We start from the raw sequence: 20,737 nt of genomic DNA, 5'->3' as shown, positions 1-20,737 counted from the left end.
CAGGGGACGCCAGTTCAATTCCTGGTCAGGGAACTAAGATCCCACATGCCGAGGGGCAACTAAGCCTGTGCACCGCAACTACTGAGCCTGTGCGTCACAACTAGAGAGCCCACGTTCCACAACTACAGAGCCGACACGCTCTGGAGCTGGCACGCCACAACTAGAGAGCCCATGTGCCACAACTACAAAGCCTGCGCCCTCTGGAGTCTGCGTGCTGCAACTAGAGAGTCCATGTGCCACAACTAATGAGCCTGCATGCCACTACTAGAGAGAAGCCCGCATGCTGCAACAAAGAGCCCGTGTGCCGCAATGAAAGATCCCACGTGCTGCAACTAAGACCCGATGCAGCCAATAAATAAATATTAAAAAAAAAAGACTCAAAAAGACCAACTGAATGTTGAGTAAAATAAGTGAAAACTGACCTACACCACCAAACATCATGAAATTTCACAACATTGGGGACAAAGAAAATCTATAAGCTTCCAGAAAGGAAGGTGGTCACATATATAGGATCAGGAATCAGAATAGTTTGGGACTTAACAGCAATACTGGAAGCCAGAAGACAATGAAAGTACAGACTACAAAAGTAAAAGGAGAGCTTCCCTGGTGGTGCAGTGGTTGAGAATCTGCCTGCCAGTGCGGGGGACATGGGTTCAAGCCCTGGTCTGAGAGGATTCCACATGCTGCGGAGCAACTAGGCCCGTGAGCCACAACTACTGAGCCTGCGCGTCTGGAGCTTATGCTCCGCAACAAGAAAGGCCGCGACAGTGAGAGGCCCGCGCACCGCGATGAAGAGTGGCCCCTGCTCGCCGCAACTAGAGAAAGCCCACACACAGAAACGAAGACCCAGCACAGCCAAAAATAAATAAGTAAAATTTAAAAAAAGTAAAAGGAGTGCCACACTGGTGGTCCTACCTCACACTCCCAGATTAGATCAAGTCATGTTCATGATCCAATGCCACTACATTGTTACCTTCAAGTTGTTCTTCAAAGTCTGAACAATCTTCTTAACCTTGTATTAATGGTTTATGTGACCTCATACAATTTAATTTTCATATCAAGTTATAGGTTCAACAATAGAGGAACTGAAATAAGACTTGGATATACTGAAAAAAAATATTGCATAAGCATGTTTTGGGATTGTCACTGTAAGTTAAACAAATTTTTATTCATTAGAGATTTGCCCTGTAGTGATAAAAATAAATGGTGTAACTATTTCTCTTTGAAAGGAATTCAAATTTCTGTTTTAAACCAATTTAATCAGTGTTTTAAACATGTGGGCAATGATTTCAAGTCAACCTTGAAATGGATATAAATATCATGGCAATTCACAATTTTAAAAAGAGCTCACAAGCATGTATGATATACTCCTGGTAAGCTCAATTACTTCAAAGTGGATTTTATTACTTCTAGTCAACAAAAGTGAAACACAATGCTTAAAGTATAAATAACCTTTCAATGGACAGGAATCTAGCCTACTACTTAACTCAGTGATGATATAGTATTGCCTTGATGCAATAGGTAAAGTAGGGGAGGTTTCACAAGTAATTCCCCATTACTTACAACAATGTACCTTTATCAAAACATGAATATTTCTAAATATATGCAAAGATCCCAAGCTCATAAATTACCAAAAGAAGGCATGGCTCCTGACTAAACTTTAACACTGAAGCTAAATTAGGTAGGTCTGAATCTTAAACTGGATAGTAAGTACCTAGGTGTTGGTCACATCAGTATCTAAAACTTTCTGTAGACATAAAAATACTTCATAATAAAAGATTAAGTTTCGGGACTTTAAATTATGGTTCCTTCCAACTATTTCTAAGAATGGAGACTAGTTTATACAGGTTACTAGTATAATTATCAAAATTGTCTCATAATAATAACACTAAACTAAAATTATGGTTTTAGTTTTTTCCAAAAATGGGCTATAGAAAATGCCATATTCCCTAAATGGGAAAAGTGCATGTGGTCACAATCACTAGATTGATTTTTCCATATGTGTTTTAAGTAACAATTAGCATTATTATTTTAAACAGTTTTTAATCTAAATATTTATGTCAAACAAGTCCTATATTGTAATTTGTTTTTTAAAATAGTGAGGCTATCCACAGGGGAATGGGCATGACCCAGTGCAGGATGTCCAAGATAGGACAGAGTTAAGAAGGGCATCCCTAGGAGAGACGGGGACAAAGAATCGTATCTATGCAGGTGGGCCACAGCAATGGGAAGTTGATTATACACAGGGGAATTGATCAAATGAGTAAATACATTAATGGAAGCCAGGTTTTTCACTGTAAGAAAAGGAATACCAATATTGAAAGGAAAAAATACGGGGTGAACCCTATGGTACTGGACTGGAATGAGAGGCACCGGTGTGAACTCATGGTTTTTGATATATATAGAGAAAAGTAAATCTATACATACACATATTCCCCTAGCTACATCCACTGATTACACTGAGAAAGCCTGGAAACAGTGAGATTCCAAAAGCAATGAGCATACCTAGCATCCAGATCTTGGTTTCTAAATACCATTCACCACTAAAAAGACCAAGGGATCCTTGGAAAAATAGATGATAACAGAGCTAGAGCAGGGAAGGTAGAAGAAAATGCAGGAAACATCTTTTTGTGCCAGAACTTAAAGAAGTGCTCAAATGATGGGGAAAAAAGCAAACTGGGGACAATTTGAGGATTAAAGTAAATAATAATAAATTATTAAAACCCACATGAATAAAATAGGAAATCATGAGTCCATACAAATATAAACTTTAAAATGAGTAAGTTAAAATTTTTGAGTAACAGCGTGGCACCCAGACTCCAGGTTGGCTCCCAACGATCCTGAACTCCTAGTATTCACACCCTTGTGCAGTCTTCCCTGCCACACTGTACCAGGGGTAATCTGTGAGGCCAACAGAACATGGCAGAAGTGATGGTACGCCTGTCGATTCTGAGATTAGGTTATAAAAGATACTACAGGCTTTCACTTGGATGCTCTCTCTCTCTTAGATCACTCTGAGGGAACCCAGCTGCTATGTCTTAAGCACACTCAGGCAGCTCTGAGTCGGAGAAACCCACGTGGGGAGGAAATGAGTCTGTAAGTCCAGCAACCCACAAGGAACTGAGATCCGCCAACAACCACGGAGTGAGCTTGGAAGGAGATCCTCTAGTCTTCAGAGTACTGCAACCCTCGGCAACAGCTTGGCTGCAACCTCAAAAAAGACCCTGAGGGCTTCTCTGGTGGCGCAGTGGTTGGGAGTCCGCCTGCCGGTGCAGGGGACGCGGGTTCGTGCCCCAGTCTGGGAGGATCCCGCATGCCGTGGAGCTGCTGGGCCCGTGGGCCATGGCCGCTGGGCCTGTGCGTCCGGAGCCTGTGCTCCGTGACAGAAGAGGCCACACAGTGAGAGGCCCGCGCGTACCGCAAAAAAAAAAAAAAAAAAAAAAAAAGACCCTGAGCCAGAACCACCCAGCTTTTAGCCATTCTTGGATTCCCAATCTTCAGAATCTATGTGATAATAAATGTTTATTGTTTTAAGCAGCTAAGTTTTAGGGTATTTCCTTATGCAGCAATAGATAAAGAGTAAAAACAGAAGAAGTACATATATTCAAAGCAACTCCATACAAATTATTTACTCATTACAAAAGGAAAAAGAGTAACTTTACAGTATGAAACCTGGTAGATATCACCTTAATCAAGTGATGGAAGTGAAAATTCTCAGTAATGGGTCAAACTGAAACTGTATACCACCGGACAGGATGGAATGAAAAGAATCCAACCAAAATCATGTACCACTTGATAGGATGTAGAGACAGACATAGCATTGCTTCTGTGACATTCCTGCCAAAGATGCATGACCTAAATCTAATCACAAGGAAATATCAGAAAAACACAAACTGAGAGACATTCTGCAAAATAACTGGACTCTAATCTTTAAAAGTGTCAAGGTCATAAAGCAACTACACTTTAATTTAAAAAAAGTGTTGAGGTCATGAAGCAAAGGAAAGACTAAGGAATTAAAGAAAACTAGAGATAGATAACTAAATGCAACAAGTAACTACAGACTGGATTCTTTCCTATAAAGGACATTATTGGAACAACTGGCAAAACTTAAATGGAGTCTGACGATTAGATAGCAGTAGTATCTCAATGGAAATTTCCTAATTTTGATGGTTATACTGCGATTATGTAGCAGAATGTCCATTTTGTAAGAAATACACATTAAAGTATTTGGGGTTGATGAGTCATCATGTTGGCACCTTACTCTGAAATGGTTAAAGAAAAAGATGTTCTAGGTATTGTATTTGCAACTTCCCTGGTAGGTTTGAGATTGTTTCAAAATTTTAGAAAGATAAAAACAAAATCAGAAAAGCCCAACTGTAATTACAGCAGTCACTTTATTAGAATTTGGGGATTAGATGGTATACAGCATTGAATGGTCCCTAAAACGGTATGTGGCACATCTTAATTACTTGGACCTATAAGTGTTACCTTATTTGGAAAAAGGGTCTTTGTAAACATAATTAAATTAAGGATCTTGAGATAAGATCATCTTGGATTACATGGGTGGGCCCTAAGTGTAAGATCAAGTGTCCTTATAAGAGATAAAAGAGAAGACCACACACAGAGAAGGTAGTGTGAAGATGAAGGCAGAGACTGAAGTGATGCGGCCACAAACCAAGGAATGCTTACAGTCACCAGAAGCTGGAAGAGGCAAGGAAGGATCCTCCCACAGAGCTTCCAGAGGGAGTGTGGCCCTGAAGGTATGCTCATTTTGGACATTTGGCCTCCAAAACTGTGAGAGAATAGATTTCTGTTGTTTTAAGCCACTCAGTTTTTTGTAATTTATTACAGCAGCCCTATGAAACTAATACAGATGGTATAAATGAGGACATTTAATCTAAAGAAAATCACTCACTCCCATTAGCATACTATTATTTTAAGAAACCTATTTCTAAACTGTTATCACTGCAGCTTCTGTAAAATTCAGCTTTGATTTCAAATGTTTTATCTGCTATACGCCCTTAAGAAGTTGGCAAAGGAGTGCTATCACTTATATAGGCACTGATGTTCTACAAGTGGTGCGGGGACATGCTCAAAGGACAGCAGCAGATACTTCTATTACAAGATTATGTTAAGAGAACTGTTTTCACGTCTAGGCTTACAAAAGTATCACATTTATTGAAAACATATTAAGATAACAACAGTTAGAACTTTGTTGAAGAAAAAATTTGGAAGTCAGTCCCTTTTTTCATTTAGAAATATTAGAAAACATCACCTTACAACATCAGGGTATATTTTTTTCCCTTTTCTTTCTTGGTTGGGGTACCAATGAAGGTGAAATGCTAAACAGACACTTAACACTGACACCTAAGATTTCAAGATTCTACCAATTTCATGGGTCATCATTACTGGGCAGTTAAGCCAGTGGTAATTAATATTAAAAACTATCTTTTGGGTTTCCCTGGTGGCACAGTGGTTAAGAATCCGCTTGCCAATGCAGGGGACACAGGTTCGAGCCCTGGTCCAGGAAGATCCCACATGCCGCAGAGCAATTAAGCCCGAGTGCCACAACTACTGAGCCTGCGCTCTAGAGCCCGCGAGCCACAACTACTGAGCCTGCGTGCCACAACTACTGAAGCCCATGCGCCTAGAGCCCGTGCTCTGCAACGAGAAGCCACCGCAATGGGAAGCCCGCGCACCACAATGAAGAGTAGTCTCTGCTCACTGCAACTAGAGAAAGCCCGCGTGCAGCAATGAAGACCCAACGCAGCCAAAAATAAATAAATTAAATAAATAAGTTTAAAAAAAAAACAAAAAACAAAAAACTATCTTTTACATGGTCCATATTTTCTTTCTACTCATCCCCCACAGGCTTGCAGGGTATGTGACACTATCCTCATTCTATAGGCAAGGAAGCTGAGGCCAAAAAAAAATCAGTGAAGTAACTTGCCTAAGGCCACAGGGTTAGAACATGACTCAGTAGGCATGTTGCTCCAAAATCCTACTATTTTTTTCCACTATACCACTTGCTGTTGACTTTCATTAAATGTTGCTGGCAAAAACTGAATGCCTACTATACATCAGGTACTGGGAATATAATAAGTAAGACAGGGACTTTGCCCAGAAGAGCTCAGTCTAGAGGGGGTAATAATCAATCATGTCTACATACTAAGAAACAGTTCTACAGCAGAATCCTACTGCCTGCATTACTGGGGCATGTTTCACAGAGAAGCAGTCTGTTGGATCTCCAAGGATGAAGAAAGAATTCAGGAGGAGAGAGTGGGTTGAGAAGGCATAAGGAAAAGCACAAAGACTAAAGGAAAATAATTCTGAGAAAGATCAATTAGAACTGTTTCAATTACACTAATATTTCTCATGAGACACTAACATGTATTATAGGAATAAAAATGGCAATCTTTTTGTCCTAAATTTTATCTACTTTTAATATGTCTTTAAGAAATACTACATATTTCCACGAATTTAAAGCAATAATTTGCCTCAAGAAACTTGCACACCACAAAGCAAATTATATGTGTTCCGATGCATAAACAGCATTTAACCATGGGTATTACCTGACTTCAGTGAACTATCCTGTTTATTATCATAATTCAATATATATTTGAGAAGTTATTTAATCAAAGCTTACTGAATACTAAATATTTCTACATTCCCCATGGACTTATAGCTAGAATATGGAAGGGTTTTGTTTGTTTGTTTTGTTTTGTTTTGCGGTACGCGGGCCTCTCACTGTTGTGGCCTCTCCCGTTGCAGAGCACAGGCTCCAGACGCGCAGGCTCAGTGGCCATGGCTCACAGGCCCAGCTGCTCCGTGGCATGTGGGATCCTCCCGGACTGGGGCACGAACCCGTGTCCCCTGCATCGGCAGGCGGACTCTCAACCACCGCGCCACCAGGGAAGTCCCATGGAAGTTTTAAATGAAAAGCAGAGTCCTTTGATTCTTAAGCCCGAAAAACCAGATTATTTTAAAATAAACATGAGCAAAGCATATACTTTTTATTTTTTAATTAGGTGATCTGTCTGCCCATGAGACAATTAATAATGTTGGTAGTGGCCTAATTGCATGAATATTGCAAAACATGCAGTTTTAATTCTTTCTTTTGTTGTAGTGCACCTGCCTGAAAAAATTTTCACATTATACTATAATGAAAACAATACAGAGTAACACATCGTCTTTTTCTTTTGGCCATGCCACACGGCTTGTGGGATCTTAGTTCCCTAACCAGGGATCAAACCCAGGCCCTCAGCAGTAAAGCGTGGAGTCCTAACCACTGGACCGCCAGGGAATTCCCAAGAGTAACACATTTAGTGCAGCACCTGATGAGGATCCCTTTCATTTTCTTAAAATACTATTCTTTAGGTGTTTGTTACTTTATAGCAAAATGACAATGAATAATGTTTCACCTTAATATATTTTGTTTTTAAGTTAATTTACCTATTTTTGTGCTTGTATATTATATATTATGTTAATTAGCTTACCTAATTGACAGCCATTTGTGCTGTCAATTTTAATCCAAGTGTGCATTATTTCATGAACTTTTGTTTGTATCCATAAATAATATTAGTTTGAAAAGTGTTCTAATAACGTTAGGAAATACTAACGTTATTAGAACACTAGATATGAGAAAGGAGGAGAAAGTTTATCAAAAGTTAAGGGAAATGAGTAATAATGTGAGTATAATCACACTAAGTGTTACAAAACTGAGGTATCCATTGAATTTGGCAATTAAGTAATCATCAGTGACCTTACTGAACAGTCCCAGAACAGTGAACAGACACTATTCTGTCAAGAATTTTGGCACTGAAATGCCAGAGATGGAAGGGATAAAGAGGAGGAAGGAAAGGAATCAGCTCTAGGGGAGAGGAGAGTTTAAAAGTTTTTTTTTTTAGGATGAGGAAAGTCTTAGACAAGTTTGGATGCTTAGGAGAGTCAGAGAAGGGATTAGAACTAGGAGAGTAGGGACAATTACTAGAGAGCAAGGACCTGGCAAAAAGAATAGGATGAAAAAAAAGTTAGCTTGCAATGGGTAAAGTATAGATTCTTCAGAGACAAAAGGGAAGAAGGGCAATGACTAAGGTATATACTTGGAGCAATGGCTGGCTCCATAGTCAAGACCGAATGCATTTGAATCCTGGCTTTTCCTATCATAGCCATATAATCACAGGCAAGTTTGTTTACTTCTCCAAATCTCCATTTTCTCTTCTAACCTGGGGAGAACAGAATTTTCATAGGGTTGTTCAGAAGATTCAGTCATTCTGATACAGAGTGAGTACTCTAAAGATGGTAGCTGTGGTGTTTGGTTTTTCTTTTTCTTTTTAAAGGCCTCAAAGGAAATTTGAAAGAATTCACACAAATTTCTATTTCCTCTACAGAATAGGTAATTGGGTCACCTACTGAGATTAAAACAGAATGTTTAAGGAGACGGGACAGTGATTCTTAGTCTTTTGGAGAGATTAAAAAACCCATTTGAAAAAAAAAAAAAAACCATTTGACTATGATGAAAGATATATGGAGGACAGAACATCAAAAATTTGCATAGTTTCTTATTTTTCTGCTTTTTGGAATTAAAACATTGAAACCCGCCCCCCCCCAAAATCTACATAGTTTTAAGGGAATTCATAGACACCTCTCCAACAATAACAAGAGATGTTGAGGAAAAAATATTCTGGTTCCAGGGCATAGTTTAAATATCCAATTGTTCAAACAAAAGAAAAAGATTGCATCCTCTGGATTTACATACCTAACGACTATCTACGAGTATAGGGCCTGCCAGAAAAGACACTGGGCACAGTCAAAAAACCCAGGTTCTTTATCCAGCCCTACTAAGTCACATGGCCTTTTCAGACAGTAGCTCTGAGAGGTGATGCAGTGCTAAAATTTTCTGATTCTATTACTTGAAATTTCACTTGACTGTGCAGACAAAAGAACAAATGGTACTTTATTTCCTATGTCATAGTTTAACATGATTTTGAAGGTTAGTCTGGGAACCTAACCACCAAAATTTTATTTCTACAGAAAAAACAAGTGTGCTCCTTCATTTCTGGGATGAGGCTGCAGAGGTTGCTGGCAGCATCAGGCATGAGTCAGGTATTCCTATCCTGGGAACTGCCTAGGATATTTTAGCAGCCCTCTCTCTCTGGACTAAAATATCCAGAATTGGGCTTTGTCAAAACTTCCTCCTTGTCAGTCAGCAGTACAGTAATACACACTGGGAGACTTAAAAAAAAACCCTAGATTTATTAAGTTAATGACGGCTGTTTAAATTACATTTAAATAGCAACCCAGAAGAGCCAAATAAAGTTTCTCAATTCAATGAACCTTTGCGAAACAAAAAATCCTTTTCTAAAGGAAAAAATAAAAATCTTCCCTGAGATTTCAAGAAGCTTATCTTTTGGAGTAAGAAGGTATGTCTGGGGCTTCCCTGGTGGCGCAGTGGTTGAGAATCCGCCTGCCAATGCAGGGGACACGGGTTCGAGCCCTGGTCCGGGAAGATCCCACATGCCGTGGAGCAACTAAGCTCGTGCACCACAACTACTGAGCCTGTGCTCTAGAGCTCGCAAGCCACAACTGCTGAGCCCGTGTACCACAACTATTGAAGCCCGCACGTCTAGAGCCCGTGCTCTGCAACGAGAGAAGCTACCACAATGAGAAGCCCACGCACCACAACGAAGAGTAGCCCCCACTCGCCGCAACTAGAGAAAAGCCTGTGCGCAGCAACGAAGACCCAACACAGCCAAATAAATAAATAAATAAATAAAAATGGATGTCTGCTTTCCAAGATAAAACTAATTCAAACAGTCATCTTCTGTCAACCATTTATTATACTGAAGTTCCAAATACTCAAGACTATTTGCTAATTTGTTTCATCATTTTGACTGGAATTCACTGGATCCTTACCTCTGATAAGATTAATGCAATGTATGATATCACACTTCTAGTACAGTATTTTAAAATAATCTTAAAATTAGTACTGTTACAATGTTACAACTCCTTTCCCATATCCTTAAAAATCACCCTTTGGTAACTGGCAATCTTAGACATTTTGAAAGTATGTAGTCTACAGAAAGATGATTCATAACATGAAACAGGATCACAATGAAGTTAAGAGTTAAGATGTAAACTCCTACCATGGGATCAATGCATCTACTAAATTGGCTTTTCCTATGACTATAACCATATAAAACTTCACCAAAGAAGTTAATTAGAAGTTTACAAAAAACTACTGATACTTAATTGTACCCATTTACATAAAACAATACTTTGACACTTTTAAAAAGACAAAGTATGGTTTAAATGATTTAATCCTTACACTCCTGGTTACTTGCTGAACCTCAATCTTCGGTTATTTTTAATTCATATACTAAACTGGTGCCTACCAATCTACAAAAAAGTGTGGTGGTGTCTTTTGGTTTTGTTGTTTTTAATTTGAATTGGCTGCCAAAAATCTGGATTTGTGGCTTCCCTTAAAAAAAAAAAATCTGGCAACTTTGGGCACAGATCCTGGCAATAGCAACATTTGGAGGGAGCTGAATAGCAGCTGCCCTCTTCTAATAGCACATGCAATTTCTAGCTCCCTCCAATTCTCTTTGCTCACTTTGGTCACCTGCCTAGCCATCAGAGTTTGAAATCTTTATTTTACTGGAAAATTGACTGACTGGGCTTTTCAGGGGCCTTAAGACCTTTAATCATAGAAATACAGTAAATCAAGTGATAGCCCTGGCATTAAAGCTATGTATTCCAAATGTTAACTATAACTAGCACGACACCATTAAAATGTACAAGGCACTATCATTGTTAAGAGCTTTTTAGTATCTTAACTTTGGTCTGTCTTCAATTCTTCAAAGAATCATGATATTCAGCCTTTTACCCTTCCTCAAAATAAAGAAATTAACCTTGTATTTCAATATTATGGCACGCTAAGAGCAACAAAAAGCTTCCTGCATCTGTATAACAAAGGTAAAGAAGAAAAACAGGAAGCAAGTAAAAAAAGGTCTCTGATCAGTCAGACCACACAGTTCACAGAACACATGAAGCCCTCTTCACTCAGAGCCTACTGGATCTTATTTTAGACATAATTTTAATAAGCTCAGTGATCTGGTTTCCCAGCCCACAACAGATGAGAGGCAGCCAACTGGAAAAGGGCTGGGGGTGGTGCTGCTAGAGGCAGACACTCAAAGCATCAAAATCAAAGCTGAAGACTGATAATGTCAGCAGAAAACCTCAAAACGTAGCAGGCTGGGGCCATTTGGTGTAGATACGAACAATCCCAAAGGGTCCCAATCCCTGCACAGAACTACAATGGATGTTCAAAATGAAACCTCTTTGGTAAACTCTGTTAAAGCATAGGTCAGTTGACCTTAAAGTATATATCAAAATAAAGTCCACCAAAAGCTTTTTCCAAAAAAGTCATGGCATTTAAAGGACTGTCAGATTCACAGAACACTATTTCCCTCTGTCAATGAAACACAAGATACTGAATTCCTAAAGATGCCACATGTCAAAAGTATTTGTTCTTAATAAAATTTTATTAGAACCCAGATGCAGTAGTTCATGATATCTGAAGTTGAGAGGTATTTAAGCAGAACTATTTTCTTAGAGAATAGCAACTGGGAAGGTTCAAGACCAAGATCAGTTATGTAAGCCAAGTATGTCTTTGGGGGATTCCATCGCAGATACATTACTAGGGCTGAGGGTGAGATAGGACTGGTCTTATCCAAGTCTGCATTCAATTTAAAATTGGTGTCATACAAAAAGTTAGGGGAAAAAAATCTCCATTTTGTTTTCACAATCTTATTGACTATGACTAGTATGTACATCAAAAATAAATTTTATTTTTCTAATCCCTGGCAGTCTCAGAAGTTGAGCCATACTTTGAGGATGGCTCTAGGTTATAAACCAGGTGAAAAAAGGTTAATACTGAGTTTTAAAAGTTCAAATTATCATTGTGTACACTTGATTTTCCTTATTAAAATTTTAATAAGGGCATCTTTTAGAGAAAATCTAGAGAACATGTAGTATTCAAAAGAAATCATATTATTGGAGGCAAGGATATTAGAAGATTAAAATGCATGTTTTGAGTGCTAGTTCCTTTTCTGAAAAAACCTCCATAACATACATATCAGAGTAGAGATTAAAGGCTACATTTCTTGATTTGTAAGTGATCGCACATTATACTCACTCTTCTTCAGGTTTTAAAAATAAGGCCACAATCTTCCACAAGTATAATCTTGAATTGATAACTTCTCAATTAGTCTTTAAAATCTCATAACTCCTTAAAGCCTTAAAAATGCATATGTATTATTTACTTGGAAGACCTGTCCTCTAAGAGATCTTTGCTTAAAGTTCAAGCTTCTTTTAACAAATAACCGGCTTCATTTTAGTAGATTTACTCTGTCTAAAGTCTGCCCTTTTTCATCTGATAGAAATCAAAGTCAAAAGAAGTTGGTGAGGATCTAACCTAATTTACAGTAACCATTGGGATTAATTCCACATTAAAGGTCTTTGATCAAGAATGAAACGAAGACAAGCTGCTGAGCTGAGGTGTTTAAACTGACCAAACCTGCATTTTCACTGAGTTTAAGGCAAGGTGAAAATTGGTTCTCTTCCCCTTGCATCTCTATCCCATCCTTTAGGATGGATAATCCCAGGATCTACTTCTTACTGGCTAGAGGTTTAATACAGCCTCTCCAAGTAGCCAAGTGAAACACCAAACAAAAATCACCAGTGCCGCTTCCCCACTTCTGAGAAGAAGAAGGAAAAAAAGATAGTGAGAGGTAATAGGAGGTTACAATATTACAGGGAAGGGAAAAAACCCTAAACTTTAAGCTAAACCCATACTCCAGAGCAATATTAGAAAAACCTCTGTAGAGGCAACTACAAATAAATAACCCTTCATCCTAAAGGGCAAAGAAATCCTTCCTAATGGAAAAAGGTAGCAAAATACCTCCTACATTAAAAGGATCTCCCTGAACATATCACCTAATTTAAGCGTTAAAATCCGTTTTGCGAAGAGAATGTAAAAAGAAACTTTATGAAATTCTCTCCAGTGGTTTTCAATTTTCAGGTTTCTACCTCTACCCTTGACAATTTAACAGGTTTTCTATTAAATCCATTCCTGCAAACTGAAGTGTCAGTTTCTGACTACATTTGGCAACCTCAAGGAATAAAACGCTTCTCCCTCTACTTCCCACCTGCCTCATAAAAGTCATGTTTATTTCCTCCTGAACTTCCTACTCTTAACAGTTTCTGGAAGAGTTAAGTGGACCGAAGCGTGCGGCCACTAAGAGGCAAGTGAACTCCAGAAATATTTGTGGATCGGACAAAAAGGCTTCCTCAGTCTGCCTGAGATACGGGCCCCAAGCTCAAGCGGTTCTGTGCAGGAAGCCTAGGCAAGTGGGGGTAGGGGTTTTATGGGCAGAGATGGGGCATAGAGCCCTTTCGACCTCCGTCGATGGGGCCGCCCAACGCCCCAGTCCCAGCACCCCCTCCCGGCACGGCCGGACAATGGCCCTCTGGCACAGCAGTCCCAGGCCGTGGAGAGGCCCTGGGACTCCATACCACGCGGGGCCTAGAGAGGAGGCTGGGAAGGAACGCTGAGCCGGCGAACATACCTCCGGCCTAAGCGCGGGCAGCGCGCCCGGGCCTCCGTGGGCGCCATCACTGGGAGTGGGGTGTGAAGGCAGCCCGGCCGGGGCATCGCCGGCAGCCGGGTCCAAAGAAGCTGCGAGCCCGGCGGAGGCGACGGCGGGAAATGCAGGCCGCAGCCTGCTCAGCCGACCCACCCGGCAGCCCGACCCGCCAAAGCCGACCTTTGGCAGCTTACCTTGTGGATTCTCTTCAGAGCCATCGTGGGAGGCAGGTGGAGGCGGCCCCCGGGGCGGGAACAGGGGCAGGGGAGGGACGGGGAAGGGACGAGGGGGCGCGAGGCCGCCTCGGTGATCGCGGGTCGGCCGGAGAAGATGGGGAGTTCCGGAGCGCGGGTCCGGCGGGACGGACTTGGGGCCGTGGCCCACTCGGCTCCTGAGCCTGCCGCAGGGGTCACCGCATCACCCGGCGGCGGCCCCTTTATGCGCTGCCGCCCGAGCCGCCGCCGCCGCCACCGCGGTAGCTGCCTCTTCCTTCTAGGCTCAGCGCCGCCTCCTCAGCCGCCGCGGATCCCTCCGCCAGGGAGCAAGAGCCCAGGCCTCGGGCTCGGCCGGCGCCTCTGGGTCGGACGGTCGGAAGGACTGCTTGCTGCAGGTGGACCGAGGGACGCGCGGGCGGGCGGCGCCGCCGGGGTGGGGCAGGCGGAGCGCGGGGTGGGCCCAGGCCGAGGGGCAGGTCGGGAGAGCGGGGATTGGCGGGCCGGGGAGGGAGGGCTGGGCCGCGCCGGCGGCGGAGGGATACGGGCCGCCCCTGTGAGTACCTTACGCGCTGTCGCCGTCGCTGCCACGGCCGCCGAGACGATGACGCCGAGAAGCGCAAGGAGGAGATCTCGCGAGACCTGTGGTGCGGGTCGCAGAAGCTCTTTCGCTCGCTACGACCGATGAGTCCCTTGTTTGTGGTTCCTCATTCGCGTGACATCTGAGATCAATAAACGTTAAAAGCGAATGTTTTTCAGATCACCCGACCATCCCCAGAGCGTAGACGGACCCGGGAAGAGCGCTTAGGTCCATTGCAATGTTCCTGAAGGAGGAAGGGACTTGTCCAAGGTCACACAGCTCCACAGTGGCAAAGCTGGGACTTCCCTGAAGTCGAGAGTTTCGTCAGATCCCTCCGTGGAAGCCGCGTGGCAACAGCCTGGGCACCTGCGGGAATGTGGTTGTACAAGCACGCCGCAGGCAGCCCTGAGATGGTGTTTCCGACAAAGGCCCCAGCTGAGAGACAGTTTGAATGTCTCAGCCACTGATATGTCAGGAGAAGTGCTCTGCTTGGTAAATTGTTACAAATAGGCACTGTAGCTGTTACCTCAGGGAGAAAAAAAAAACAAAAAACTTGCAAAACGTGTGCTCCAGTAATTAAAACCAACCTTGCGTTCAAATCACCATCAAATGCAAGGTTAGAAAACCTATTTTGGGGTTGTTTTTAGAAGATGAAGGCAAAAGGCTAGTTCACTGAGCAACTACTCTGTGTCGAACCCTGCACCAGGACTAGTGAAATATAAGGCTCACTGGTTTTATAAGGCCTGGGCTGGGAGGTGCTTTTTACCTGTCTGGAGACACTGGGAACACGGAAGAATAGTAAAGAATATTTTCCTGGGAGGTGATGCCCACATTCTCAAGTCTCCACCAAGGTTTTCTGATTCTAAATCTGTTCTTTCCTCTGTCTGGAAGGGACCTTGAAGATCATTGATTAAGAGAGGAGAAACTGGAGTCCCTAAGGAAAAGAATCTTGCCAAAAGTCACATAATACATCAGCAGCAAAACTTGTACTGCTTCATCTACTGAGTAGAGGCTGGACCCATAGGGCAGGGCCACCATGGACCCAGTGAGTCAAAGGAGGGAAAAGCTGTGTCCAGTCGCCCAAGATGCATAGGTTTTAGGTTGAAGGTGAAGAGGAAGAGTCCAAAGTCCTAAATCTTTTCTTCCTGAGAACTGTGATGGGAGAGGTACAAAAATGCCCATTGGTCAGATTTTTAAAAATTTTTCTTCAGCAATAACGTTTTTATATTAAAAAGTAATATATATTTGTTGCAAGAAATACAGATAAGTAAAAGGAAGGAAATAAAAGTCAACCATATCATCATATGGTTGGATAATCATCATCCAATGATTAACCATTTTTGGCATTTGGCTTATGTCCTTTCAGTGTTTTTCCATTATATATATATACATATTTTTCTTTGAAAATGTAGGGTCATGCCATTATACTATTTGGTAATCTACCTTTTTAAAAAAAAATTTATGTACTTAAGATGTACAGCATGTTGATTTGATATACATAAACATAGTGTTATGATTACTACATCTCTATCTCCTCATTTGTTGTGTGTGTGGTGAAAGCACCTGAAATTTTTGATAATTTACTTTTAAAATAAACAATATATGGTGAATTTTCCTGTGTCAAGACATATGTCTACTATATTTTAATGGCTACATATTCAATCATATAAATGTACCATATTTAATTAACTTGTCACATTTTGGGGGATATGTAAGTTGTTTCCAATTTTTACCATTAAAAATATTGCTATAAAAAATATATATATATATATATATATTGCTATAGGGCTTACCTGGTGGTGAAGAATCTGCCTGCCAATGCAGGGGACACGGTTTTGAGCCCTGGGCCGGGAAGATCACACATGCCGCAGAGCAACTAAGCCCGTGTGCCACAACTACTGAGCCTCTGCTCCAGATCCCATGAGCCACAACTACTGAACCCATGTGCCACAACTACGGAAGCCCGCGCGCCTAGAGCCTGTGCTCTGCAACAAACGAAGCCACTGCAATGAGAAGCCTGCGCACCACAATGAAGAGTAGCCCCCGCTCGCCGCAACTAGAGAAAGCCCGGGCGCAGCAACGAAGATCCAATGCAGCCATAAATAAATAAATAAAATTAATAAATTAAAAAAATATATATTGCTATAGTGAAAAAAATATATTGCTATAGTGGATATTCTGTAGTTGATCTTTGTACAACTGTAAGAGGGCTTTTTGGTATAAATTCCTAAGAATGAAATTGCTATATCAAAGACTGATCGGATTTTTGCATCTATGTTCATGAGGGATAAGGGTTTATAATTTTCTTTTTTTGTAATATCTCTGTCAACTTTTCATATCAACGTTATTCTGGCCTCATAAAATAAACTGGAGGGCTTCCCTGGTGGCGCAGTGGTTGAGAGTCCGCCTGCCGATGCAGGGGACACGGGTTCATGCCCCGGTCCGGGAAGATCCCACGTGCCGCGAAGCGGGTAGGCCCGTGAGCCATGGCCGCTGAGCCTGCGCGTCCAGAGCCTGTGCTCCGCAACGGGAGAGGCGACAACAGTGAGAGGCCCACGTACCGCAAAAAAAAAATAAAATAAAATAAACAAAATAAAAATAAATTGGAAAGTGTTCCTCCTCTATGTTCTGCGTGAGTATGTGTAGGATTGTTTTTTTCCTTCATTAAATATTTGATAGAATTCTCCAGTGAAGCCATCTGACCCTGGAGTTTTCTTTACAGAAAGAGTTTGATAATAAACTTAATTTCTTTCATATGTATGTGTCCATTATGATAAGTTGTGTTTTTCAAGGAATTTGTACATTTCATTTAGGTCATCCAATTTATTAGAATAAAGTTACTCATAATATCTTATTTTTCCTCTACTATATGTAGCATCTATAATGGGATCCCCAGGGACTTCCCTGGTGGTCCAGTGGTTAAGAATCTCCCTTCCAATGTAGGGGATGCAGGTTCCATCCCTGGTTGCAGAACTAAGATCCCACATGCCCTGGGGCCACAATGAGAGAGAAGACCGTGTGCCACAACAAAAGATCCCACATGCCATAATGAAGATCCCATGTGCTGCAACTAAGACCCGATGCAGCCAAATTAATTAATTAATTAAATTAAAAAATATATATATATATAAAATGGTGTTCCTTTTTTATGCCTGATGTTGGTTATTTGTGTTTTGTCTATTTTTTTCTTGCTAAATCTTGCTAGGAATTTATCAATATTTAAAAAATATATGCCTATTTTAGTCTTACATTTTTATTCTGTTTAAATGCTGTTTGAGACATTTAATCTTTTTTTTTTTTTTTTTTTTTTTTGGTGGCGCGGCATATGGGGATCTTAGTTCCCCTGCCAGGGATCGAACCCCTGCCCCCTGCAGTGGAAACCTGGAGTCTTAACCACTGGATCATCAAGGAAGTCCCAGGGATTTATCAATTTTATTAATCCTTCCAAAGAACCAACTTTTGACCTTACATTTTCTCTATCATTTGTCCATTTTCTATTTTATTGATTTATATTCATTATTTTTTTCTATTTATTTTGGATATAATTTGTTCTTTTCTAGCTTCTTAAAGTAAGAGCTTAGATCACCAATTTTACACTTTTCCTTTTTTTCCCAATATAAGCATTTTGTAATAAAGCATTTTTATAAAGCACACTGTTATTGCTGTATCTTACAACTTAGTTATGTTTTGTTTTTCATTTTCCTTCAGTTTAAAATAGTTTCTAATTTCCCCTGTGATACATTCTTTGACCAAGGGTTATTTTCAAATACTTTGGAATTTATAGGTCATCAGGGAGATGCAAGTTAAAATCATAACAGGATACCATTTCATACCCACTGGAATGGCTAAAATCAAAAACATTGACAACCATAAGTGATGACAAGGAAGTACAGCAATTGTCACTCTCATTGCAGGTGAGAGTGTAAAATGATACAACCAGATTGGAGAACTGTTTGGTAATTTGTTATAAAATTAAATGTACATCTACCATATGACCCAGCAATTCTACTCTTAAGTATTTACTCAAGAAAAATGAAAAGATATGTCCACAAAAAGACTTGTACACAAATGTTTATAACAGCCTTATTTGTATATAGCCCAAAAGTGGAGACAGCCCAAATGTCCATCAACAGGAGACTGGGATAACAAATTATGACAAGTCATACAATGGAATTCTACAATAACAAAAAAAGGATGAACTACTGACACAGTTAACAACATGGATGAATCTCAAAACGATTATGTTAAGCAAAAGAAGAAAGATGCAAAAGAATATGAACTGTACAATTCCATTTATATGAAGTCCAGAAACAGACAAACTGATTTTTGGTGTTTGAAGTCAAAAAAGTGCTCTTGTTGAGGAGGTGATTTGCCAAGAAAGGGATCGAGGAAATTTTCTGGGGTAATGGAAATGTTCTATATATTGTTTTGGGTGGCGGTTACACACGTACATATATTTAATTGTCAAAACTCATAGAACTGAACATAAAAGAACATTAAAGGTCTGAGCATTTTATTATATGCAAATGTATATATAAAATAAAACAATATTAAAAAATTTAAGAGTATGCAGAATTTTTAGATCTTCTTATATAGTAGATTTCTCCTTGGGGTGATTTTTCCTCCACTTACCCTACATGGATCTTAGAGCCCACAATTTACCTTCCATTGTCCTACTGAAACTGTGAGCACACTGCACATTCTTGGTTGTCAACCCAATACTACAAGCTTTACAGTATTTAAAGGCTTTCCCTTAGCAAAGGTGTTTCCAGAGCTGACAGCTGTGATTAAATGATAAGGAGGGGCTTCCCTGGTGGCGCAGTGGTTAAGAATCCACCTGCCAATGCAGGGGACATGGGTTCAAGCCCTGGTCCGGGAAGATCCCACATGCCACGGAGCAACTAAGCCCATGTGCCACAACTACTGAGCCTGCACTCTAGAGCCCATGAGCCACAACTGCTGAGCCCACGTGCCACAACTACTGAAGCCCACGCACCTAGAGCCTGTGTTCCGCAACAAGAGAAGTCACCCCAACGAGAAGCCCGCTCACCACAACAAAGAGTAGCCCCCGCTCACCACAACTAGAGAAAGCCCACATGCAGCAACGAAGATCCAACACAGCCAAAAATAAATACATAAATTTATAAAGAAATAAAATAAATGATAAGGAGTATACTCATTAATATAAATAGACAGATGATTGCTGTGGGTTGAGTAAAGAGTACAGTGCAAATAATTTGGGAATTCCCTATTTTTGGATCTCAGCAACCCTATAGGAGAGTTCATTGTGTCTTATTAGAATAACTGAATAAGAAGTATTAGGTAAACCAGGAATTGATTTTCTAGCTGCATCAGTATAACCCCTTTTTGTGATTTTTTTTTTGGCCGGGCCCCGCTTGTGGGATCTTAGTTCCCCAACCAGGGATTGAACCCAGGCCATGTCAATGAAAGCACTGAGTTCTAACCACTGGATGGCCAAGGAATTCCCTATGATATTTTCTAAGGTGTAGATTTAAAACACAAGAATGCCCCCAAACATCCCAGACTCTTTAAGATAGTACCACCATTAGAGGCTATCAGAGGTAAACTATTTCCTAGGAAAATTAGGTTTTGTGAGTTTGAAGTAGCTAATTTTTTCATGGTCAAAAATCAGAACAGTGGCTTACCAAAAGAGTTGTATTCAATTTTACATTATTTTTGAACAGTCTCTCTCTCTTGTTATATATGATTTGGAGTGTGTTCTGCCTACCAGCATTAATTATATTGTTGGGGTCTGGGGCTATATCCATGCCCTACTTCGTAAGAATTGCTAACTGAAGAAATGACACTAACTTTGCCACCTGCCTCCTATAACACTTTCTTATGTTTTTTGGCAGACTGGTTTTAGCCTAAAAGTCATCTTTCAGGAAGCTTTCCTGACCAGTCACCCAGACTAGTTTAGGTGCTCTTAGAGTCCTGCCCAGAGGTTGATCACACTTTATTTTAATCGTTGGACAACAGTCTCATTCAATAGATTGTCAGTTTCTGGAGAGCAGAGATGTTGTCTCTTTTGTTACACTTTTAATCCCCAGTGCCTGGCATATCAAAGACAGATGTTGAATGAATTTAGGAGCAGCTCAAGAAAACCTTCAAAACTCACAAGTTGTTGGGTAAGATAGCAGATCCCTTAAAAACCCAACCAAACAAAAACACTCTGTAGTATTCCAAGACTTTATGCACAGAACACAGTCTAAACCCAGTGTAGAGGTTTCAAAATCTAGTAGGAAGGAAAAATACCGTCCCTGCTCTCTCCTTGGAGA

General features: G+C 40.7%; 1 protein-coding gene across 1 annotated transcript in view; it reads right to left on the bottom strand.

Annotated features, from left to right (window-relative positions):
* UBE2D2 (ubiquitin conjugating enzyme E2 D2) overlaps nucleotides 1-14,337 on the bottom strand; it is a 59,694-nt gene extending 45,357 nt beyond the window's left edge. Inside the window, exon 1 of the mRNA XM_079916669.1 lies at nucleotides 13,841-14,337. Coding sequence (XP_079772795.1) covers nucleotides 13,841-13,864 — 24 coding nt within the window. The 5' untranslated portion in view covers nucleotides 13,865-14,337. The remainder of the gene's footprint in view (nucleotides 1-13,840) is intronic.
* Nucleotides 14,338-20,737: the final 6,400 nt, after the last annotated feature.

The sequence above is a fragment of the Stenella coeruleoalba genome (genome assembly GCF_951394435.1).
Source record: "Stenella coeruleoalba genome assembly, chromosome: 3".
Taxonomy (NCBI): Eukaryota; Metazoa; Chordata; class Mammalia; order Artiodactyla; family Delphinidae; genus Stenella; species Stenella coeruleoalba.
This window is presented reverse-complemented; position numbering and strand designations above follow the sequence as displayed.